Source organism: Monodelphis domestica, chromosome 1, assembly GCF_027887165.1.
Source record: "Monodelphis domestica isolate mMonDom1 chromosome 1, mMonDom1.pri, whole genome shotgun sequence".
NCBI classification, from domain to species: domain Eukaryota; kingdom Metazoa; phylum Chordata; class Mammalia; order Didelphimorphia; family Didelphidae; genus Monodelphis; species Monodelphis domestica.
In genome coordinates this window covers 273,646,110-273,669,483 of record NC_077227.1, presented here as the reverse complement: position 1 = coordinate 273,669,483, position 23,374 = coordinate 273,646,110, and the positions used below count along the sequence as shown (strand labels likewise).

Sequence of the window (23,374 nt, the reverse complement as noted above, 5' to 3'; positions counted from 1 at the left end):
GTGTGTGGCTTTCTCTCTCTGGGACTGTGAGGAGTCAGAGGAATGCATTTAAGGCCTTAACAGCCTTATTGATTATGGATTATCTTGGATAGATAGGTAGATAGATAGTTGGTAAATGATTAGGTAGAGTAGAAAAGTTAGGCACTGCCCTTGAAGGCAGATAAATTTAGAGTTTCCTAGAAAAATTTAGTTAGTATTGGGATGTTAGGTATAGTTATAAGCTATTATAAGATTACTCTCACTTTCCTCCTTTCTATTTCCCATTGTACTTTCCTAATAATAAAGGAAGTGTTTTGTGTTTAAGAAGCTGCTTTCCTGACTTTTGTTCAGACTGCTACCCCCAGAATTTAACTCTTCACAAAACTTTGCTAACACTTCCTTTCAACTATTGAAATAGTTAGATAAATGAAGTGCTTAACTTTATAAATATCCTCACTGTATTTATAATTCTGGTCATTCTATAACTATGTTTAGGACCTCTTGGCATAGACAGTCATAAAATACATAGAGGAGAAATTTGGGAAGAGACCTGTTATCTTATCAGTTTGAATTGTAGATAGCTAGTTGCAGGGAGATAATAGATTTAGAATTATGTGAGCAATTACACACTTTTCCATTTTCACTTTAAAATCCAAAAAGGAAATGGCACAACAAGGCATAAAATTGTTATTAGCGTAAAGAACTATTCATATGTGACACACTTAGGCCAGATTAGTATACCCAAAGGAAAGCAGAATAGAATTTGGAGGTTTATGGCAATGTTCTCATCTAGTTCAGATAGCTTCTCTTGTATGAGTCTGTGATCTCACTGGTGTGTATACTTCTTCAACAGTGCACATGGTCTGAATACCTGTGAGCCCACTCTTTATTTTATCTGTTAGTCAATAAACATTATTAAATACCTACTATGTGTCAGGCATCATGCTAAATAAATTCTGGGAATACAAAAAGAGGCAAAAGAATAGGGCTTTCCCTCAAGGAGCTCACAATTTAATAGGAGGAAACAACAAGCAAACAAATGTATAGAAACAAGACAAATACAGGAAAATAAGAATAATTACAAGAGAAAAAGCACTAGAATTAAGAAGAGTGTAATAAAGAAATATAAATTGAATGAAACTGTTACTTAATGAAATGGAGAAGATAAACTGAGGGTAGCCTGTTTCTTCACAATGGCTACTATTCTCTGGCTGGCTATGACTAGAGAGACTGCTACAGGGACTTGAACTTGCTTATTGGTAATGGAGGTAGACACAGAGAAATGCTGGGGGATGCCACACACAGGGATACTGGTACACAGGGGACACTTCTTATAAAGGAATGCTCTGGGGTTTACTCTGGGGTTTGCCTACTGATCCCTCCTGATTGTTGATGGATCAATCTACTTCCTAAACCCTTTCCTCCCTTACTCCCTCCCTTAACCAACCTCTCCTTTTTTCCTCCCTCTCCTCCCAAATCTTCTTTGAAGCCTTTGCTTCTTCCCTCCCTCCTGAATGAACTATAAAGATACTCTAGTTGCTTTCTCAGTCAAGGGATTTATTGGTACAACAGGATGGGAAACTGAGGTAAAGGGATGAGGAAATCCCTATTCTAAATGAGATAAAATTGAGGGTTTGGGGAGTCACAAGTGTGTTTCTTAGACAGTTAAAAAGATGAAGGACAATAGCAGTTCAAATCTTCTTTCTTCTTCACAACTCAGCCGGATCTCTCAGCTTAAACCCAGAAAGAAACAAAGTTCAGTCTCTAAGTTTCCTCTTGGCTAGCTCAACTCTCAAAAAAGACCACCAACTCAAAAGCTTCTCTCCTGATCAGCTTCCACTGCTCAGAGCCAGAGACAAAGTCCAAAAATCTCTCAGCCAGCTTCAAACCCCCAGGGAGAGAGTGTCTGTCCCTCAGTCAGAGACAAAGTCCAAAGACCAAGTCAGGCCCCCCCCCCCCTCCCCCCGTCCTTTCAGCCAGCTTCAAACCTCCAAGGAAAAGAGTGGCTATGTCTCTATCACAAGAGTTAGTATATGCTTCCTAGAGTATCTCAGGAGTGGGGGACAGCTAGAGAAGATACTTAGAGTTGAGAGATAGAGTATTTTCTTTGAGCAACAGCAATTAGGACAGAAATACTGGATTGAAGAATACATTATAAGAAGACTAGAAAGGTAGGGGAGAGGTTATGAAGGACTTTGAACACCAAATAAAGGATTTTGTATTTAATTCTATGGAGAGTCATTGGGTTTTTTTGATGGGGTGGTGGTGGTGAAGGATAATGTGGTCAGACTTGTGCTTTAAAAATATCCCTTTGGGGCAACTGGGTGGCTCAGTGGATTGAGAGTCAGGCCTAGATATGGGAGGTCTTGGGTTCAAATTTGGCCTCAGACACTTCCTAGCTGTGTGACCCTGTCAAGTCACTTAACCCCCATTGCCTAGCCCTTACCACTTTTTCTGCCTTGGAACTAATACATGGTATTGATTCTAAGATGAAAGTTAAGGATTTATTTGTTTTTTTTAAAGCTTCAGTGCAATCAGATTGGGATCAGACCTGTGAGTGGTCCTTGCCTTTAGGAAGACTCATATTAAAAAAATACAAAAACAAACAAAAAGACCCCTGCTCAATTTCTCAAAAGTAATCCAGCCTCTGTTCATCCTCCTGTTCATTTCTGGGCCACTGGCTTATTGTACTTTTATCAGTTTCTATCTAAGAAATATATTGAGCAGTGTGGAATATATTGGAAAGAGTATGATCCTAAAGTCAAAGTTTGCTTTTGACCCATAACTCTCCTGTGAGCATGGGCAAGTTATTTAACCCCAGTTTCCTCATCTCTTAACTGGGGTGGCCTCAAGTCTTTATCTTATAATGGATGATCTCTGTGAATTCTCTGTTCAAATGCATATCACAGTCTGGATAATAGATGCTCTTTATTTACTTTTTTTCCCCCCTTCTGCGTGGATCAGAGTAATATCAGAAGCTTACACCTAAGGCTGAGACAAGTCTTTAAGCTATCAGCATCACAAGGGCCAATTGAATCAGCACAAGGAGGGGACTCTCAGAGCTCTCAGCCCTCAGACCATCACATCATCCCCCAAGCCTATTTATAATTAGATAGGAAAAATGAGCAAACAACCAAAAAAAGCACCAATGTATTCTAAGGGTTAAATTAAGGAGTTTGACAAAGTGAGAAGAGCAGTTTAACAGAAACTTTCCCCAGAGCTAAAGTATATGGAAGATGGGGGGGGGGGGGGGGGGTTGGAATAGCAAATAAGAAATGGAAGAGGACAATTAGTAGCAGAATACATTCTAATAAGGGAGACACTCCGATGAATGGGTATATACAAGACATGCCAAAAAAAAAAGGAGCCTCCTCCTCCTCCTCCTCCTCCTCCTCCTCCTCCTCCTCTTCCTCCTCCCTCCTCCTCCTCCTCCCTCCTCCTCCTCCCCTCCTCCTCCTCCTTCTCTTTTTTTTTGCATGTCTTGTATATACAAGACATGCCAAAAAAAAAAGGAGCCGCCTCCTCCTCCTCCTCCTCCTCCTCCTCCTCCTCCTCCTCCTCCTCCTCCTCCTCCCTCCTCCTCCTCCTCCTCCTCCTCTTCCTCCTCCCTCCTCCTCCTCCTCCCTCCTCCCTCCTCCCTCCTCCTCCTCCTTCTCTTTTTTTTTGCATGTCTTGTATATACCCATTCATCGGAGTGTCTCCCTTATTAGAATGTATTCTGCTACTAATTGTCCTCTTCCATTTCTTATTTGCTATTCCAACCCCCCCCCCCCCCCCCCATCTTCCATATACTTTAGCTCTGGGGAAAGTTTCTGTTAAACTGCTCTTCTCACTTTGTCAAACTCCTTAATTTAACCCTTAGAATACATTGGTGCTTTTTTTGGTTGTTTGCTCATTTTTCCTATCTAATTATAAATAGGCTTGGGGGATGATGTGATGGTCTGAGGGCTGAGAGCTCTGAGAGTCCCCTCCTTGTGCTGATTCAATTGGCCCTTGTGATGCTGATAGCTTAAAGACTTGTCTCAGCCTTAGGTGTAAGCTTCTGATATTACTCTGATCTTGATCAAGTCAGGACTGATCAAATTCTAGCCTCAGGCCTAATTAGACTCAAGTTTTGGGTTTCACTATGTTAATGTTAAATTTTATGGTTGGACTGAATATATTTTTATTTGGATGCCAGTGATTTGAATTCTAAAACTCAATGAAAAACTCAAGTCAGAATGGAATTTTATGGTGGTTTATTTACAATAGAAGGAAGAAATTAAGAATGAGAGAGAGAGAGGAAAAAAGGAAGGATAGCTGCCCCAGCCTGGTCTAAACCAGGCAGGAGTTCAGAGGCCTCAGCCAAGGGGTCTCTCCAGAGGCTGTTGCCTTCAGAAAAACCAAGGAAAGGAGAGTCAGCCTTATTACTCACCAAGTGATCGTCTAAGGGAAGTAGTCTCAGGTCTCACACTTGAACTCCTCCATGGTTGAGTTCTGTGGCCAAGTCCTTCTCACAGGAAGTGATGCAAAATATAAAGGCAGTTCTTTACGTCACTTCCTGTGTCTTACATGTACCAATGGTGGCTTAAACTTGGCTTTGAATGACCCAGGGGGTCAGCCAGTTGTTTCTGATTTGTCACTTGCTAGCACACATGGGTTATAGACCATCCTCCCCCACACTTAATCCTTAAGTGGTTGCTAAAATTCTAAAGACTAAGCAGGGTGGAGTAAATCTAAAATTCACAATTTTCTTTTTATGCATTTGTAAAAAATTTTCCTTCATGCTTAGAATCCATTCACTCCTAGACTCAGGATCCTGATCTTTCTTCAAAGCTCATCTTTTGTACCACCTTTTCCATATTGTCTTCCCTATTTTTCCCAGTTGTTAGGATTCTTCTCCTTCATTTCAAATAACCTTATATCTGCTTTTCCATGTGTATCTTTTATCCCCTCAGTAGGAAGTAAGCTCCTTGATGGCAGGGTCTGGTTTGTTTTTGTTCTGAATCCCCATTGTCTCATTCCATGCCTTTCATAGAAAAGGTACTTCATAAATACTTATTGAATTGTCCTTTTAGCCCAGGGCCTTCAGTCCTTTTTGTTTGTGAAATGTGAGGACTTATTTCCTTCCACCTGGTGATATGCATTCCTAGATCCTTTTGGGTAATTATTGATCAGTCTTTCACTTTTTTTGGCCTGGCCGCAGGATCCTGATATCTGGCTATGAAGCTCTCTCAGAAACTATTTTTTTTAACTTTTTTGATTTTTTTATTCCAGGTATCTTGCAATATATTCAGAACTCTCCCTCCTAGTGACAGCAATGAATTTGATCCAGAAGAAGATGAACCTACCCTTGAGGCATCATGGCCACATTTACAGGTATTTTATTGCATAAAAAGATGTAAGAATATGTCCATTATTTCATTACTTTATGGACATTCCTATCATCTTTAGTTTTGATTCACCAAAGTATAAAGTTAATACTAGTTCATTTAGTAAATTGCACATTAATTACTTGTTCTTCACTTTTAATTGGATTTCTAAGAGAATAAGAGGAGCATTTCCTGGTTTGTTTGTTCTTGCAAAGTGAGTGAGTCAAAAATCATTCTGCTTCTGTAGCTTCTGAGCTATCAGATTATAGGTTCTCTAAGCATTTTCAAGTGAACCAGCATGCATGAACACCCTTTCACCATGATAACTGCAACCTCAAACTAGAAAAGAACTATTTTTACATTAGCATTCATTTAGACATGGCAAGATGTATTCATTAAATGCCATAGATCATAAAAGCCATTTTTTTTACCATAGGTGTACCAGGATTATTATCTAACCCCATGTAGAGTTTTCATCATAAAGAAATTTGCTTTCTGGGAGCACTAGGCTTTTTTATAGGTCCTGATGGTATTCCTTTTGTATTTTGACAAGGAAGAGGAACAGTTGAGTAACAGAAGATATACAAGTGATCTTCCCTCTTCCATACCATTTGGGAACTGTTCCCAAATCTTTTTCAGTCTGTCATACCTAAAAACTAATCATTGTTCCCTCCCACCCCCAATATATTGCATATTCCTCTAGATAATAGATTTCTTCACATATTTCAAGGTGGTATGTATTTATATATATATATATATATATATATTATATATATATATATGAATGTATGAATGCATATATGCAAATATACACTAGTCATTATTCTCTTTTCACCTTGACCTTCCACATTAAAAAAAAAAATCAAATTAGGAAATCAAAATGCCATTAGGTTATTTCCAAAGTGACCTCCAAACGTCCTGATAAGTTAGATGAGAAATATAAAAATGTAAAGAATTTGCACTGCTTTTGATTTCATAAATTGCTTACATATCTGCCTGTATCTTTATAACAAGCTTCATAGTTTTTGTAAGAATTCACAACTGTGTTATTTCCCTAGTGATATAACAATTTAACAATTTTAGAGAGATGCCCTTTGGACCTCCTGGTTTTTTCTATAGGTTCCTCCTAGATTGTAAAGAATCAAAGTGAGGTACCTGCATGTGTGTTGGGGGTAATATTAATTTTTTTTTTTTGCCAACCCTGAGTTTTATGTTTTATATCACTTCCTGGATATTTATTCTGGAAGGAATCTCTTTTAAAGGATAATTCTTTGGGGAAAATCTTATAAGATCATACATTAAGAATTGGAAAGGACCTTCGAAGTCATCTAGTTTTCCCACTTTATGGATTAGGAAATAGGATGAGAGAATGTAAATATTTTACCCAGTGTCCCACAGCTAATAAGAACTACAGTTAGAACTAAAGTCCTCAAATTTGAAAATGCAACTCTTTTTACAGCATTGAAGTAGGAAGCTTTAGTTTATAGCTTTTTCTTCTTCCAGAGAAGTCCTTGGTATTCCTGTTGTTTGACTTTAAAAATATTTCTCTGAATTAATGACCTCAAAATGAGTCTTATCCTTCCCAGTTTTGAAGCAGGTTCACAAATTACTGAACCAACTCAACTCTCTAATATGTTGACAGAGGCAAAAATAAATGAGAAGATTTCCTTCTCTGGCTAAGTAGTTTGCATTTTCTTTTTGTATGTGTATGTATATGCTCCTCCTTCTATTCTGTCCCCCTCTCTCTTCCACCTCCCTTGGAGAGACACTAAGCAGTGCAAATTACAGTCTTCTGCTAAAGTAAGTCTTAGCATTTCAAATAGTAGAGAAATTTTTTTGAATGACTTCTCTTTACAGTTAAGAGAGCATTTAATAGTTCAGGTTTGAGGTTAAGCAAAAGAGATCCTGAAGTCTGTCCCTAAATTCCGCAAGAATTATTCATGTGGTGTCTTGAAAATTAATTTATTCTTTGGTTCCATCTTTCTGCCTGAAGACATGAAGATTTGCTTTTGAGATTCTAAGACAAAATTTGCTGCTTAAGTGCAAAGTACTTTTGAATATCTTAATAAATGTAGCCAAACTTTCACTAAACTATTAAAAATCATAATTGATTTCAGGGAACCAGTGGGCAGAGAAAGTGTATTTCCAGTTATACTAGAAACCCTTTTCATCCAGTGAATAAACATTGCAAGATGAGAACATGTATTTTCTTTGTTGGAGTTGGCAAATGATGAAACTCCCCATATTAGGGCCATTTGAACAGGCTTACTTATTTTTGCATAATTAGTAGTTATTCATAGATTATAGTATAATGAATCAAAGAATTTTTTCCCCTTTGAAGTGTTGAAACCTAAAGGCATTTTATTATTTTTTTTTAATATGCTAGCAGGACAACATTAGGACAAAAAAAAATAGGCTACTAGAGTGGGGTGAGGAAAGATAACCTAGTAGAATCTCTTTAATTTATGGAAAATTCAAAATAGAGGAAAATTGGGTTTTATTACCAAAATATAATAAAACTTACATATGCATATATTAGAACTAATATTTAAAGCTCTTTATTGCTATTGAACACTGAAAATTGGTATAAACCCCATCTAATTTCCAGGTCAGAACTAGGGATTGATATTCCTGCTTTAGTCACTCATATGGAAAGGCAGCTAAAAGCAGGGGAGGCTGTGTGTATATGTTTGTAAATTTTGACTTTAACAAAGTAAAAAATTACAAATACTGTAGTGGAATGTTAACATGTTTCAGAACATGGTATAACATATATATGTATATATGTAAAATCCTTACCTTCTGTCTTAGAATCAGTGCCAACTATGGGTTCCAAGGCAGAAGAGTGGTAAGGGCCAGAGAGTTGGAATTAAGAGATTTGCCCAGGGTCACACAGCTAAGAAGTGTTTGAGGCTCAATTTGAACCCAGGCCCTCCCATCTCCATGCCTGGCTTGCTAGCCACTGATTCTCTCAGCTGCCCCTATTATATAATATCTTAATCCCAATTTACTGTATGTGTCTCAGATCCTTCACAATTTATCGGAGCAGCTTTGTGAGGAAAGTTGATTTAATGTCACTTCTGTGCTGGTGGTTAAACCAATCATAAAAAAGGCAAAAATGACAGTCAGCTTCTGACATATGTGGGATCCTAAATCCCAATCCCAATTTCAGTTAATTTGTTGTCTTTTGCTACTTGTATTTTTCTTTGTTTAGTATATCTTATTTGAGAACTCACTGTACTCTGTTGCAGCTTGTATATGAATTTTTCATACGATTTTTGGAAAGCCAAGAATTCCAACCCAGCATTGCCAAAAAATACATAGATCAGAAATTTGTATTACAGGTAAGAAAACTATTTCTTCAAACTGATTATATGTATTTGTTACTCACCTGCACTTTATTTTCTCTGCTTTTGAAATTAGTATGCATAAATGTTAGTCAAAATTTCCTGCAGGGAAAGGCAAGGGGATAGATGCTAACTATTTATCACACATACACGCACATACATGCACATACATGCACATACATGCACATTCACACAAATTTCCACTATAGTCTGTCCCAGTGTGGCATCTCTTTTAACTCACTACATTAGAAATGAATAATAGTAAGGAATGTAAATCCCTGGATTTCTGCTGTTTTCTTTTATACATAGTTTAATTATTTTTCTCATGTATATCTCTAGTTTCTAGTACACCTTTGTTATTTTAAAACCATAAAGATTCCTAAGGCGCTTTTGTATAGGTCTCTTGAAACATCATTTAATCCACAGGGTTTGACTACAAAGCATAAATAAAATATTATAAATAATAGGAGTCAGAACTGTGCCGAGCCTTATATGTAAGATTCCTTTTTCCTTTTAGGAAGTAGCACACCTTCCTGCTTGGAGGCAATAACATTTGGCAGTTTCCTTATAGGGATTAACCCTCACTTGGACAATTAGAAATTTTGGGTTATAAAACTTTTATTTGCTTATAATGACCAAAATCGGCTCCATAGAAGAGTTAAGAAAATACGTCTTCTTACCTGGAGGTGGGGGATGTCTGAGATATTGTACATACTACCAGATATGGCCAGTATGTTAGTTGATTTTGCTGAATTATTTTTCCCCCCTCTTAAACGATATTATTAGAGAAGGTCCACCAGGTGGGAAGGAATGAGGTGAAGGATATTTGGCTCAATATTTGAAAACAATGACAGAAAAATGAAAAACATCAATAAAATTAAAAAAATTATTTTAAAAAATTTAGATATTTTTGAATAAACTTTTGGAGACCAGATTCTATGACTTCATATTACATCTTCCTACTTATTCTCATCTTGGGACTTTAACAATTCTGGACCATTGTTATTTGAGCTGTGGGAGGCCACCTGTAAATAATATCTACCTTTTAGAAAAAAAGGGAAATTGTACATAATATTTAGAAAAGAACAGAATCCTTACTAGTGTAAGGCAACAGAATTTTATACATTCAGACTTTAATAAAAGTCAATAAATATTTGTAAACATTTATTATGTCAAGCGCTAAAGACAAAAGTGCAGAGAACAAAAACTGTCTTTACCCTTGAGTAGCTTACATTTTAACAAGAGAAATGTTTGTGTGAGAGAGAAACAGACAGAGAGACTGACAGAGAGAGAATGATGAATATAAAGTAAACAAAAATGTATTCAAAATTGTTAAATACAAAATAGTTTGGGAGGAATGCATTAGCTAGCATTTGGAGTTTTCAGAAATACTTCATGTAGAAGATGGTGCTTGAACTGTATCTTAAAAGAAGTGAGACTGTAAGGTGAAAATAAAAGAGAATGGTATTTGGGCAGCACAGAGGTAGAGACAGGAGATTTTTGACTGAGGTTGAAGGTGGGCATAGGGTGGAGATGAGTAATAATAGCCAGTGAGACTAGAAAGATAAGTTGGAGCCAGGTTATACAGAGCTATAGCAGCTAAACAGTGAAGTTTCTATTTTAATCACAACAGGAAGCCATTGGAGTTGACTGAGTAGGGAAGTCATGTGGTCAGATCTTAAGGAAAACTATTTTGGCAGCAGTGTGTAGGATGGACTTATTTGGCGAGAAATTTGAGGCAGTGATTCTGCAGCAATCATCTAAGTGAGAGGTGATGAGTACCTGAACTAAGTGGTTAGCTGTGTGAGAGAAGGGATTAGAGGAGATATATAAAGTAGAAATGATAAGACTTGGAAATTTATTGGATGTATGGGATAAGGGAGATTGAGGAGTTGAGGATAATGCTGAATTGGAAACAGGAGAATGGGAAAATGATGGTGCTTTTGAATAAATAGATGTTTCAAAGAGAGGAGAGTTTTGGAGGAGAGAAAATGAATTTTGTTTTGGATATGTTGAATTTAATTTACTTATTCTCAAAGCCATGGTTTTTTCATATGTAAAATGGGCATCATATTACCTCCATACTAGTTCACCTCTGTTTTCACCTTATGGATATATAAAAATATAATTTATTATTATTGCTTCAGGGTCAGGAAGACAATGGTTCAAATCCCATCTTGAAAAATACTGGTCAACTTGGTAACCTTGGAAGTCCCTCTCTGTGCCATTCTGCATTGGTAGGAATTTCTGTCTTGAGAGATTTCTACATGAAGGTCTAGACCAGAAAACCAAAATAATTTGTTAAATATGTGTGCATGCTTATGCCCCAACCTAGGTTATTGACATCCCAGGAGCATTTACTAAACTGCTTTATCTTGTTGTAAAATACTTTGCTAATTTTTTAAGGAGATAAAAAGATGAATAAGAAATGGACACTGTTTTTAATAAATACATATACACAAATAATTATAATACATGGTTGGATATGACAGATCCAAAGAGAGGTGTGAACAAGGTGCTTTTGGACTTCTGAGGTTTTGGAAACAGAATGGCTCATTTAAATTCAAGGAACGTATATTTAGCACTTTAAGATTTATACCTATGCATGAAAGCACAAATAGATCACAGGAGAGAAGTATCACTTCTGACTGAGAAAATGAAGGAAAACCACATGAAGGAAGGAAGTATGGCTAGAATGTAAATAATAGTAGGCTTTATGTTTTATTTTCACATTATTCTCTTTTCAGCAGTACTTTAAATACATTTAAGCAATCCCCCATAAATCTTTCCTAAGGAAACTAACAAAGAATTTAAAAAAAATGGATAATCAGTCCTTTGTATAGAATACTCCAGAGTCTATAGTAATAATGTTAACTGTATATTTAGGTGACTTTAGGTATATGTGTGTTTTGAGAAAGTGTGTCTTGTTCCCAACAAATAAAGTTTTCATTTGAGTTAAACCATTAGGGAAAAAAGTTTCCTTCTATCCCATCCTACCCTCCTTCACTCCTCTAAAACCTACAGTTCCAGGTTTGGCAAACATTAAAAAAAATCACTAGAGAATTTAATGTGGTAAGAGTTTAAATGGATTTCTAAAGACTGCCTTCATCAAATCTGCAAGTTTGGAATGCTAGTGGTTGCTAAGAGACATACTGCTCGAGTATCCTTATAAGAATCTCTACTGCTGTGGATTGCTATTTATGAATTTGTACTTTGCATTGAAAATTATATTTAGCAAAAAAAGTGCCATAATTATCATGCAAATTATGCAAATCACTCAGCCTGCCCTTAAAAGTGACCTTTTGTTATTATGTCTTAAAACTTTTGTGTATAAAACCCAAATGAACACATTTGATTTCAGGTTCTAGCTTGAAATGATAAAGAATCATGAATTTCACGTTTAAAGAAGAAAAATTTCAAAACCATCCTATACTTCTAAAAATGTTTTGCTTTTTCTACTTGAGTGTAGTGTTACCTAGAGCAATGGGTCTTAAAGTGAGATTAAAGGAGGTCTGAGCAGTAAGAACTTTTCCTTGTACTAAGATGTCTTAATTTTGAATATGATAAATATTAATAGCATTAACCTATCAAAGCTCTTGGATGAGGGGAGCTCCTCAATAATTTTCAAGAGTGGAAAGGGGTCCCGGGACAAAAAAAAAGTGATAATCTTTACCCTAGAACAAATAGAAAAAATTGATGAATTCTTAAAAAAATTTTTTTTTTAATTTCTCAATTACATTTTCAATTTAATTAGATGATTTAGAATATTTTTCCATGGTTACAAGACTCATGTTCTTTCCCTCCCCTCCCCTCACTCCCTTCCCATATCTGACACACAATTCTACTGGGTTTAATATGTTATTGATCAAGTCCTTTTTCCATATTATTAATATTTGCACTAGGGTGATCATTTAGAATCTACCCAGTCATAACCTCATCAACCAGTGTGATCAAGCAGTTATTTCTTCTGTGTTTCTTTTTCCACAGTTCTTCCTCTGGATGTGGATAGTGTTCTTTCTCATATGTCCCTCCAAATAATTTTGGATCACTGCATTGCTACTAGTAGAGAAGTCCATTACATTCAATTGTGCCACAGTATATCAGCCTCTGTGTACAATGTTCTCCTGGTTCTGCTCCTTTCACTCTGCATCAATTCCTGGAGGTCGTTCCAGTTCACATGGAATTCCTCTATTATTCCTTTGAGCACAATAATATTCCATCACCAACATATACCACAATTTGTTCAGCCATTCCCCAATTGGAGAGCATCCCCTCATTTTCCAGTTTTTTGCCACCACAAACAGCACAGCAATGAGTGGTGAAATCTTATATGGAACTTATCAGAAAATTATTACCAACTATATAAACTGTTTCCCTCTACTCTTTTGACCCACAAAGCAAACCCACCTGATACTTCATCCTTGATGAGCAGCTCACAGAATTCATGATTTAAAAAAAAGAAAAGAAAAGAAAAAGAAAAACCTAACCAACAAAGTAATTTCATAGTATCATAGATTTAGGAATTTTATAGACAATCTAGTCCAATTCTCTTATTTTATAGGTGATGAAATTGATGAAATTAAAGAATCTTAGAGATGGTTATGTGGTATAGGGAATAGAGTACATTAACCTGGAGTCAGGAAGACCTGAGTTCAACTGCAGCCTCAGACACTTGTTAGCTGTATAGTCTTGGGCAAGTCTGTGTGCCTTAGTTTCCTCATCTGTAAAAAGGGGATCATAATAGCACCTCTCTTTCAGGTTGTTCAGGATAAAATAAGACACTATTTGCAATGCTCTTTACAAACCTCAATGCACTATATAAATGTTAGCTCTTATTAAGTAACATACTTTCCCTCAATATACCACTTCTTCTCTTTCCCAGAGAGCCATCTCATATAACAAACAGTATTTTTTAAAGACAAAAGAATATAAGAGGAAAAAATCAGTAAAGCTAATCACTACATTGAAAAAGTCTGAAAACATTTGCAGTGTCACATGTGGATCTTTTATCTCTGCCAAAGGAGAGGGCTAGAGTATCTTCTCTTATCTCTTCCTTCTTGACATGACTTAAAAAAACAAATAACTTTGCAATAGTCACTTTTGATTCGTGTGTATGATTGCTCTTTACCTCCAAATTATTTGCCTCATTTCGTATCAGTTCATATAGATCTGTCTAGGCCTTTCTGAATTTATTACATTTGTCATTTCTTAGAGCACAGCAGTATGCCATCATTGTAAAACAATTTGTTAAGCTGCATCCTGATTAATGGGCATCTATTTTGTTTCTAATTCCCTAAAATCACAAAATGTAGTTATTATCATTATGACATATGGAGTGATTTTCCCAATGTTACCCAGGTGGTAGATGACAATTCAGGGTTTTGGACATATGCTCTCTTATTCCAAATCCAGGGTTGTTCCATTGTACCATCCTACATCTTATTGGAATTAATCAGAAGATTTGTGTATTAAACTGGATTTCTAGAGTTAAAATGGTGAAATTTGGAGAGGAATATTGAAAAATATGAATCGTAAAGTTGCTGTGGCATAACCTAATTTGAAGCCCTGACGGTTTCCTGGTGTCAGTGAAGCTAAAGGTTTTTTTAATTCCTTTAGTCATCTCTAAATCTAAGATACAAATTACAGTAATAATAAGTTGAAATTGTATAGTACCATGAGGTTTACAAAGTGCTTTACAAATATTTTATTTAATTCTCACAACTATGATTGGTAGGTGTTATTATACCCATATTACCCAGATTGAGAGTCTTGCCCAATGTCACACAGCTGCTAAATATCTGAGGCAGAATTCACATTCATATCCTTTTTAATAAAATAATTCATTTTTTATTATGTTTTATTTTTGACAATTATTTTTTGTCATTTTGTGGTTCAGATTCTCTCCCTCCCTTCCTTTCCCAACTTCCGAAGCCTGTAAATAATATGATATAGGTTATACCAGTGTTTTCATGCAACACATATTGCTGCATTCCCTGTGTTGTGAGTAAAAATACATATCACATATATAATAATTAAACTCATGAAGGAAATAAAGTGAAATATGATATGTTTTGCTCTGCACTCAGATACCAATAGCAGCCTTTTTGTTTTGTTTTGTTTTAAATCATGAGCTTTTAGGGTTACCTTGGACCTTTCTTTTGCTGATAATAGTTTAGTCCTTCATAGTTTATCATTGTACAATGTTTCTGTTACTGTTCTGTAACAGTGTTTTACAGTTCTGCTTACTTTACTTTGCATCCATTCATATATGTCTTTCAAGGTTTTTCTGAACTCCTTCTGCTAATCATTTCTTATGGTGAAATAGTTTTCCTTTACAACCAAGTACCCCAGATTGTTCAGCCATTTCCCAATTGATGGACACTCAGTTTTCAATGAATTCATATCTTCTTAACTCCCAAATCCTATCTTCTACAATTTTATCCAATAATAAAGCAACCTTCCATTCCTCAAATAATTTGGTGGGGGTAACTCAATGCATCAGAAAGCCATAGAAGGGACGATAAACAATCTATAAAGAGGAAAAGCATAGTGATATTTTGGTCCCCAATGTAGTATATTCCAAAATTTAACGGAGAGAAGAAATTTAATCTTCTGTTTTTAACTGGGCCTTTCCCTTTTATTTCTTTTCTCTTTTATATAGCATGAATTTAATAGTTACTCCAGAGTTTTTTTCCCCCCTACCACATTCTCCCATTCATACTAATGACTCAAAACCCTTTCCTAGTTGAATAAAAAGAAACTAAGTTTATAATCTGTATAACACAAACACTGTTATTCAGTCATGTTATTTAGAAGTAATATTTAAAAGTCTGAATAGTGCAGTGATAGCTGGGCATAATTGTCCTCAGAATTCATGGGAAAAGAGAGCAGCCACAGCAATGAAAACAATAATGCATTTTTCCCCTCCCTCTTCAAACAACACTCTCTGACAAATGTATGGGATAGTTTCTTATCCTTTTCCATATGACCTCTCCTACATAGTATGTACCAAAAGTGAAATTACTGGGCATCCTAAGAACCTGACTCTCCCATGTAACACTGAGCCCTATTCTAGCCCACCTTTCAGGAAGAAGGAAAATCTTAAATTGAGTTCAATTCAGCAAACATTGATGAAGCAATTCCCTGGGGTAACTCTTTGGTGAGATGCAAAGTTTAGATATATCTTCATGGAGTTTACTTATTCATTATCTGTTGATGATGATGACAATGATAATGATAAAGAAAATGCGCAGAACAAAGAGGTGGAATATCTTGTTTGAGGAACAAAAAGAAGGCCCTTGTTACTGGATTGAAAAGTATGTGATGAGGGAGTGACTAAGAAGAGTGAAAGGGGGAGGAGAAAGGCCATAGAATAGGTGAAAGGCTTTAAATGCAAGAAGATTTTGAATTTGACCATGGAGGTGTTAAGGAGTTTTTTGAAGTTGGAGTTTAGTGGAAAGGTGGTGGCAGTTGTAGTGGCGTGTGTGTGGCATGTTCTGCCTTATATGTGAGGAAAATCACTTTAGTTGGTTGAATGGAGGATGCATTGGGGTGAAGAGAGACTTGAAGCAGGCAGACCTATTGCAGTAATCCAGGTGTGAGATGATGAGGGTCTGTACTAGAGTGGTGGCAGTGTCAGAGGAGGGAAAGGGGCATGTTGCAGATAAGTTATAAAGATGAGATCTTCAGGTCTTGGCAATAGATTGGACATGGGAGGTGAGAGGTATTTGGGAGTGGAGGATGACCTTGAGGTTGCGAGTTTGAGGGGGTGAGGAGGGGGGGAAAAGAGAGAGATCTCTACAGATGATTTAATTTTTCTCAGTAATGTATGAGGCAAGGATTAGCTGAGAAGGTTGGGAAATTTGAAGAGGAATGCTGAGGTTTGCTATGGAGAGTGGGATAGTTAGTTGATATGGATGGTCTAAAACAGGGGTCCCCAAAATATGGCCCGTGGGCCACATTTGGCCCCCTGAAGGCCATTTATCCGGCCCCCACCACACTTACAGAAGGGGCACCTCTTTCATTGGTGGTCAGTGAGAGGAGCCCTGTATGTGGCGGCGCTGCATTGCTCACATACAGTACTATTTCCAGTGACATAATCCTTTGTGGGGCGCCCTGTTCTAAGAGTAACTGAACGAGAACAAGGCACTGTACAAAGGATTATGTGGCTGTACAATGGAAGCAGCATGGTTAGTGGTGATCTGGGGGAGGGGATTCCACACTGTGTATACTGCTGCCCGGTATAGTGGTGGCAGTGATGGGCCTGTGCAAGGTGTGACAGGCCCATCCCAGACAGTGCTGCAGCCCCCGCTATCCCAGACAGCGGAATACAGATTTGTTTGTAGTTTTTTTTTTATAGTCCGGCCCTCCAATGGTCCAAAGAACAGTGAACTGGCCCCCTGGGTAAAAAGTTTGGGGACCTCTGATCTAAAAGGATTGCTGTATAAAAAGATTGATAAGGTCAGAGGTGACTGTAAGAGAAAAACAGTGTTCAGGACCAAGAAGATATTACCTTAGTCTGCCCACACTGTATCTGTAATATTGTACCCAGTTGTAGGGGCCAAATTTCAGTAAACAACATTTTAGGAAATACAAGAAAAAGACCTGAGATAATAGATAAACTGGTAAGTATAAAGGAATGCAAAATAGTTGGTGAAGATCATGCCATATGAAGAGTGGTAGTAGTCTCTCGGTAACCGAGGATGACGATTGTCTTTGTGTGTTTTTGTGCACAAAGACACCTGTGCATGAAGATTTAAGTAGAAAAGTCGATGCACAGAGACAGTCCCACTCTCTTGGCGTTGGAAGCCTGGGTCCAGTGGCACGAAAAGTCGTTACACCTGGAGACTTCCTCAGCTGCATTGGGTGGCCGTGTTGTCTTTTGTGCTCCAACACGCCCTGAGCACTCCATGGTGCCTTGCTTCATCGCCATCTCAGCCATTGAACCTTCTTGTTGGTTTCTTCCTCCTGTTCCGCAGATGAAGGAATTAGATATGATTAGCTTGGAGAAGAGAAGATGTGGTTTGTGTGTTTAAGGAGGGAGGAGATATGGTTGCTACTTAAAATTTACCGTGGAAAAGGGAACAAACTTATCATGCTTGGCTCCTGTAGACAGAACTGGTAGCAGTGGGTAGATGTTGCAAAGAGACAAATTTTGATTTTCGATAAAGAAAATTTGTTAACAATTAGAGCTACCACACAGGCCCCTTTTAATTAAATATATGATGATGTTGGTAATAATAAGAGGAAGGAAAATTCACATTTATATGTCATTTCACGTTACCAGATATTTTTTTCACAGCCAGGTTTTTGGCTGCATATGGTAGGGGCCTGAACCTGCCCATGATTTCATTGATAGGATCCCCTGGTCAGGATTCTATCTACATAATTCAGGTTATCGACTACTTTGTAAGTTTTAGGCTTAGGGAGTTTGCCTGGGACCAATCAGAGGATGGGTTTGCCCAGGATTATATGTCCAGGATGGGCCAGAGACATTCCTGGTCCCAAGACCAGTTCTCAGTCATCTCTGCTGCATCACTTCTCTATATCTAGTCTCTGTTATCATCTGCACCTTCTAGAGAAGGAAACTGAGACTCCAGGTGGTTAAGGTAAATATTCCTGAGATCATGTAACCAGTAAATGTCTAATATAGAATTCACTCTTCAGTTTCCTGATTCTGCCCCAGTAATTTCACTGCATCGATAGACTATAAGCTTTGTGAGGCCAGGGCCTGTTTTTTTTCATCTCTCTTTGTATTCTCCTCATTGCTTTGCATATGGTAGGTGCTCAAAAATAATTATTTGTTCATTAGATAATTATAACATTGCTAGAATTAAATATTTGAAAGAATCTATGAATTTAACTATTCAGTCCTTTTTTCCTTCTGTGTATGTTTACGTGTGTGATAGAAACTTATTGGGTAGTATATACATTAGTTAAATGGGGAAATTAAGAATTGGTTTTATATGTTTTTGACCTTATTTGGTTGTAAGCTATTTAAACTAATTGTAACCATTATTTAATATTAAGTTAAGATTTATTTAAAGCCAACATTTATTTGAGTGATTTGTTGCATAAACTGTGTGTGTGGACCTGCATTTAGGTCTCCAGAAAGATTTATAGATTGTAATGGAAAAAAATTCCATCTTATTTTATTTTAAGTTTAATTCAATTGAACAAGTATTTATGATTACCTATTCTCTTGTGTGAGGCACTCTTCCTGATGCTCAGCATACAAAAAACCAACAAAATAGTATGTGCCTTCTAACCTTCTATGGGGGGGGGGAGGAATGACATATAGTAAAAATTATATAAGTGAATACAATTCATACAAAACAATTGATTTAAATGACTTTTGTTAGCAATTGAAATGACTTACCAGGGGCCAAAATGAAAAAGTAAGGATTGAAATAGGAACACAAGAAGGATGTGATGGATATAACTGGGTGTCAGGAAGCAAGGAGTAGTGGTGTTCAGGAAAGGGGGCTCCAATCTAGACAGACCACATCTCAAAATCTCAGGGATCCTGAGTGGAAACTTAGAGCATTGTGACAGTAGACTCTTACCGTTTCAGGGTAGCAGAGGTAATATTGATTTAATAGTTAATCATTGGGAAAAATGTGGAAATATATACAAGTGGCAGCAAGGCAGATGTGCAGTCTTGGGTCTTGCACTGATGGTCAAGACCCAGATGGTGAAGTCTCTGATAATTAAAAAAAGTTTTTTTAAACACTCACTAAAATCTGGTAGCAAGTGGAAAATATTTCTTTTTCTTGAGGTAGATTGCAACTAAGAACTTTAACTGAGATTTTTGATTCTGAACTCTTTTTCAATTTTCACATTTATCCTATTATATTCAGAATGGAATCTTTTTACTGGACTCTTAGCCTTGTTTTAAAAAGAACAACTTCTATTTTATTGTCACCTTTGGGTTAGCACTTTGACAAATCATTCCATTCTGTGTTTCTCTTGGAAGCTTGACTATATTTTTGGTTTTGTGATGATAGGCAACTTGTTATTCATATTCTATTTTGAAACATGTTGGATCATTTTTCTTATTGCTTATGTATGTAGAGATACACCATTATTTTGTTTCACATATTACTGTCTTCTCTTTATTTTATCCATTTCATTAGATTTATAATTATGGCTTTACCAATTACTACAATCTATATCTTTGGGTAAATCACTCCCCTTCTTTTGTTCAGTTTCCTCATCTCCAAGATGAAGTAGTTCAACTCATGAAGATAAAATTCTATTCCAACCTATGATGATTTTAACTTCATCTTTTTCTTATATGAAGGATTAAGATATTTATTCTTTTTGTTTCATGGAGCAGCTGAAAAGGATCTGATTAAATTCAGATTCATTTTTTATTTTATTTTTCCAAAGGCTTTCCATATGACTAAAGTAAAGCACCAGTAGTCTATTTTTGAGGGTTCTAATGCAACCATTAGTTCATTATTAAGTTTTCATTAATTGGTTCCAATATTAACCATATGTATCCATAGTTGAATTAAATTTATGACCTCCTTTCCCCCCTTCCCTTATACTGGTTTTGAATTACTCATGAAACTGTTTTATAAGACCTAGAATTAGAAACAGAACTAAAAATAGAGGGGGGTGGATCATTCGGTTATGTGATAAGTAGATGGAGTTGGTACACAAGAATGAATATGTAGAAGAATGTACAAATTACAGAGCAAAGGATGAGACTAGAATAGCATACTCACCTGTTGAGTTTCATTTTTGGTCATCAGTAGTTCAGACTGTGTGAACATAACTTTGTAGCATACTTTTATATTTGAAGACGATGTGGCAAATAATATAATTTATTACATGCGTATGTGTTAAAGAGAAAGAGAACACCACTTGTTCCTTTTCAGATTTGCTTATATTTAAATACAATCATTGGTTTGTAGTTGATGCCATTGTTTATAAAACTATTTGACATCCATAACTCAGCCTCTACTTTACCAAAAATCAAACCTTCCTGTTAGATTGCTTTTTGCCAAGTTGGTCTTGTTAAGTATTTAGTGACTAAGTTATGTCATGTGATATTAAACTAATGTTTGATTTTTCTAGCCTTCCTAATATTACACATATAAGAAAGTGAATTTTTCTTTAATGTTTTACTTTAAACAACAAGAATGATAACCTAAAATAACCTTTCAGGTCATTGAGATGAAACATTATGTTAATAAGTCAACTAAATTTTTGTTAGGTCCATGAGCTTGTGTTTAGCTAAGGTAGTCTTAGCCAATCTTAGGGCACTGGCTTGCCCTAGCCAGATATTTAGATTTCTTAACATTCTGACCATTATTATTTTTTGTCTCTTTCCTGGGTTGATTTGGTCATAACTAAATTACTGGTAATGTAGCCCCTCCATATTTAATTAGATTTGTTTCCATATTATAGGCATACACAGAGAAAACTTCAAATATGTTAGGATCAAAGTAGCCAAAAAATCTCATTGGCCAGATTAATAATAGGCATCAGCCTGTGTCTGGACTAGGAAGCCCTGGGTTCAGAACCTAATTTTTCTACTTAAAATTTGTGTGACCTTAGATGATTTTACTTAGTTATCTCCAAGAGTTCATCTAATTTTGAATCCTATGATCATATATGAAGATTCAATGACCTTCCTTGCATCTGTGCCTTTTTATTTGTTACTTTTTTATGACTACTTCATTTGCCTGAAAACTTTCTGGGAAAGATATACCATTTAGTGCTTAATTGGGATGTGATAACATAGACTTTATTACATGAATATGATGCTCATCAGCATTTTTGAACATTAAGCCAGTGGTTGAATTTTTATTGTTAAATAGTATACATGATATGTTTTATTTTCTACAACAGCTTTTGGAACTATTTGACAGTGAAGACCCTCGAGAACGAGACTACTTAAAAACGGTCTTACACAGAATTTATGGCAAGTTTCTTGGTCTTAGAGCATTTATCCGAAAACAGATCAACAATATTTTTCTACGGTAAGTAGTGAGGGGGGCGAAGAGGAAGCAGAGTTTAGAGAAGTAAACTCAACCCGTTTAGCTATTTAGCCTAAGAACCATATTTTCTTTTGTTATAGGTTTGTTTATGAAACTGAACACTTCAATGGTGTAGCTGAACTGCTGGAAATATTAGGAAGGTAAGCACATTTTAATTTAATTGCTAATCTCAGTTGAATAGCTGTTCTGAAAATTAGAGTAAAGTGGCAAAATTAAAGTGCTGATTTAGATAAATCTTCCTGTAAATTATAGCTTATTTATATTAAACTTGACTAGTATCAGATTTTTTCTCACTTTGTTGTGCACTTTGTCACTGCACTTTGTTGTGCAGTTCTGTGTTGATAATTTTGCTTTAGTGGTTACAATAGGTATTTCAGTTTATTGTAGTGATGACTATCTAACTAATGGTCTCTTTATTTCCCAGAGAGCATCTTATTCTTGTTAGTTTCTGGACTAATTTATCTCTTGACTCATTTGTTGAAAAATTGTTGAAAAATTAAGGTCTTTACAAATAAATAAATAAAGATTGCCATTCTCAAAGGAACACTGTGCAAACAACCAAACTGCAGTTGTAGATTAGTTTTGTTAATTACAGGTGTGGAAAAGATTTCTCACACTCAAGAGAAATTAATATAATTTATCTGTAATCTTTTTTTTTAACAAAATGATATGATAACATAGTTAACTTTTCCAATTCACATCAGGAGAAAAAGTATGTGGTCTAATGAAAGGTTTCTTTTAGTGAGAGCTTGTTGTCTGCTGTGGCTCATGGAACATTAAGATATTACTGGGGTGGAAAGAGAGGGACTAGAATGAGGGAAGAGATGGAGAAAGTATGAACTGAGAGGAATTGAGCAGCACAAATGATTCTTTGAAGAAGGGGAATGGGGATAAAAGGGGAACAAATGATCTTTTGGTGGAAAGAGCATTCAGGATCTCCTGTAGTGATCATATAAGGGATCTTTGCTATAGAATCAAGAACAGGCATTTCCCTTTTACTTTAAAGTCTTCTCCAGTTTAGAGAAATTGGCTAAATCATGATCTTGAATTCTAGTGCTTTTTTTTTTTGCCTTTTGGTATTTATACAAATGAAACTGATGAATTCTTATTATTTGGTAGATAATGTAGTTTGCTGTGGCAACATTGCTAATTTTTCCTTTTTTTCTTTTATTCCTAGTATTATCAATGGCTTTGCGTTACCTCTTAAGGCAGAACATAAACAGTTTCTGGTGAAGGTATTGATTCCTTTACATACAGTCAGGAGCTTATCTCTCTTCCATGCACAGGTAAAATATATTAAAGTACTGTTTCATGTAGCTGTAATGGAATATCTTGATATCTAAAAAGTAATGTGGTCACTTAAAAAACTTGCTGAAATTTCCCGGAGAAATTAGTTATAGCTATATTGAATTATAGAATTTTATTTATTTATTTGTTTATTTTTAGTTCTTGAAAGATGATCACCTTAGAGATGGCTTACCCCTTTTTTCTCATTTTGCTAACAATTGAATCAAAGATTAAGTAATTTGTGACATAGGAAGTTACACCGCAGAAATTGTTATATTACAACTTATATAAAAAAATGGGATCTCTCTGTTTTTGGTGCCCAAACAGTCTTGTTTTGCATGTATTTTCTCTTTTGAGTCTACTTTCATAACCTAGCTTCAACCTGTTTATCAATCAGTAG

At 36.1% G+C, this 23,374-nt stretch overlaps 1 protein-coding gene across 6 annotated transcripts in view; it reads left to right on the top strand.

Annotated features, from left to right (window-relative positions):
* The window catches only part of PPP2R5E (protein phosphatase 2 regulatory subunit B'epsilon), a 267,308-nt gene that overhangs the window by 211,373 nt on the left and 32,561 nt on the right, over window positions 1–23,374 (top strand). For all 6 annotated transcript variants that reach the window (XM_007472987.3, XM_007472988.3, XM_056810864.1 and 3 more), the window contains 5 exons: window positions 5,236–5,337; window positions 8,582–8,674; window positions 21,539–21,669; window positions 21,768–21,827; window positions 22,865–22,973. In XM_007472987.3, coding sequence (XP_007473049.1) covers window positions 5,236–5,337; window positions 8,582–8,674; window positions 21,539–21,669; window positions 21,768–21,827; window positions 22,865–22,973 — 495 coding nt within the window. The remainder of the gene's footprint in view (window positions 1–5,235; window positions 5,338–8,581; window positions 8,675–21,538; window positions 21,670–21,767; window positions 21,828–22,864; window positions 22,974–23,374) is intronic.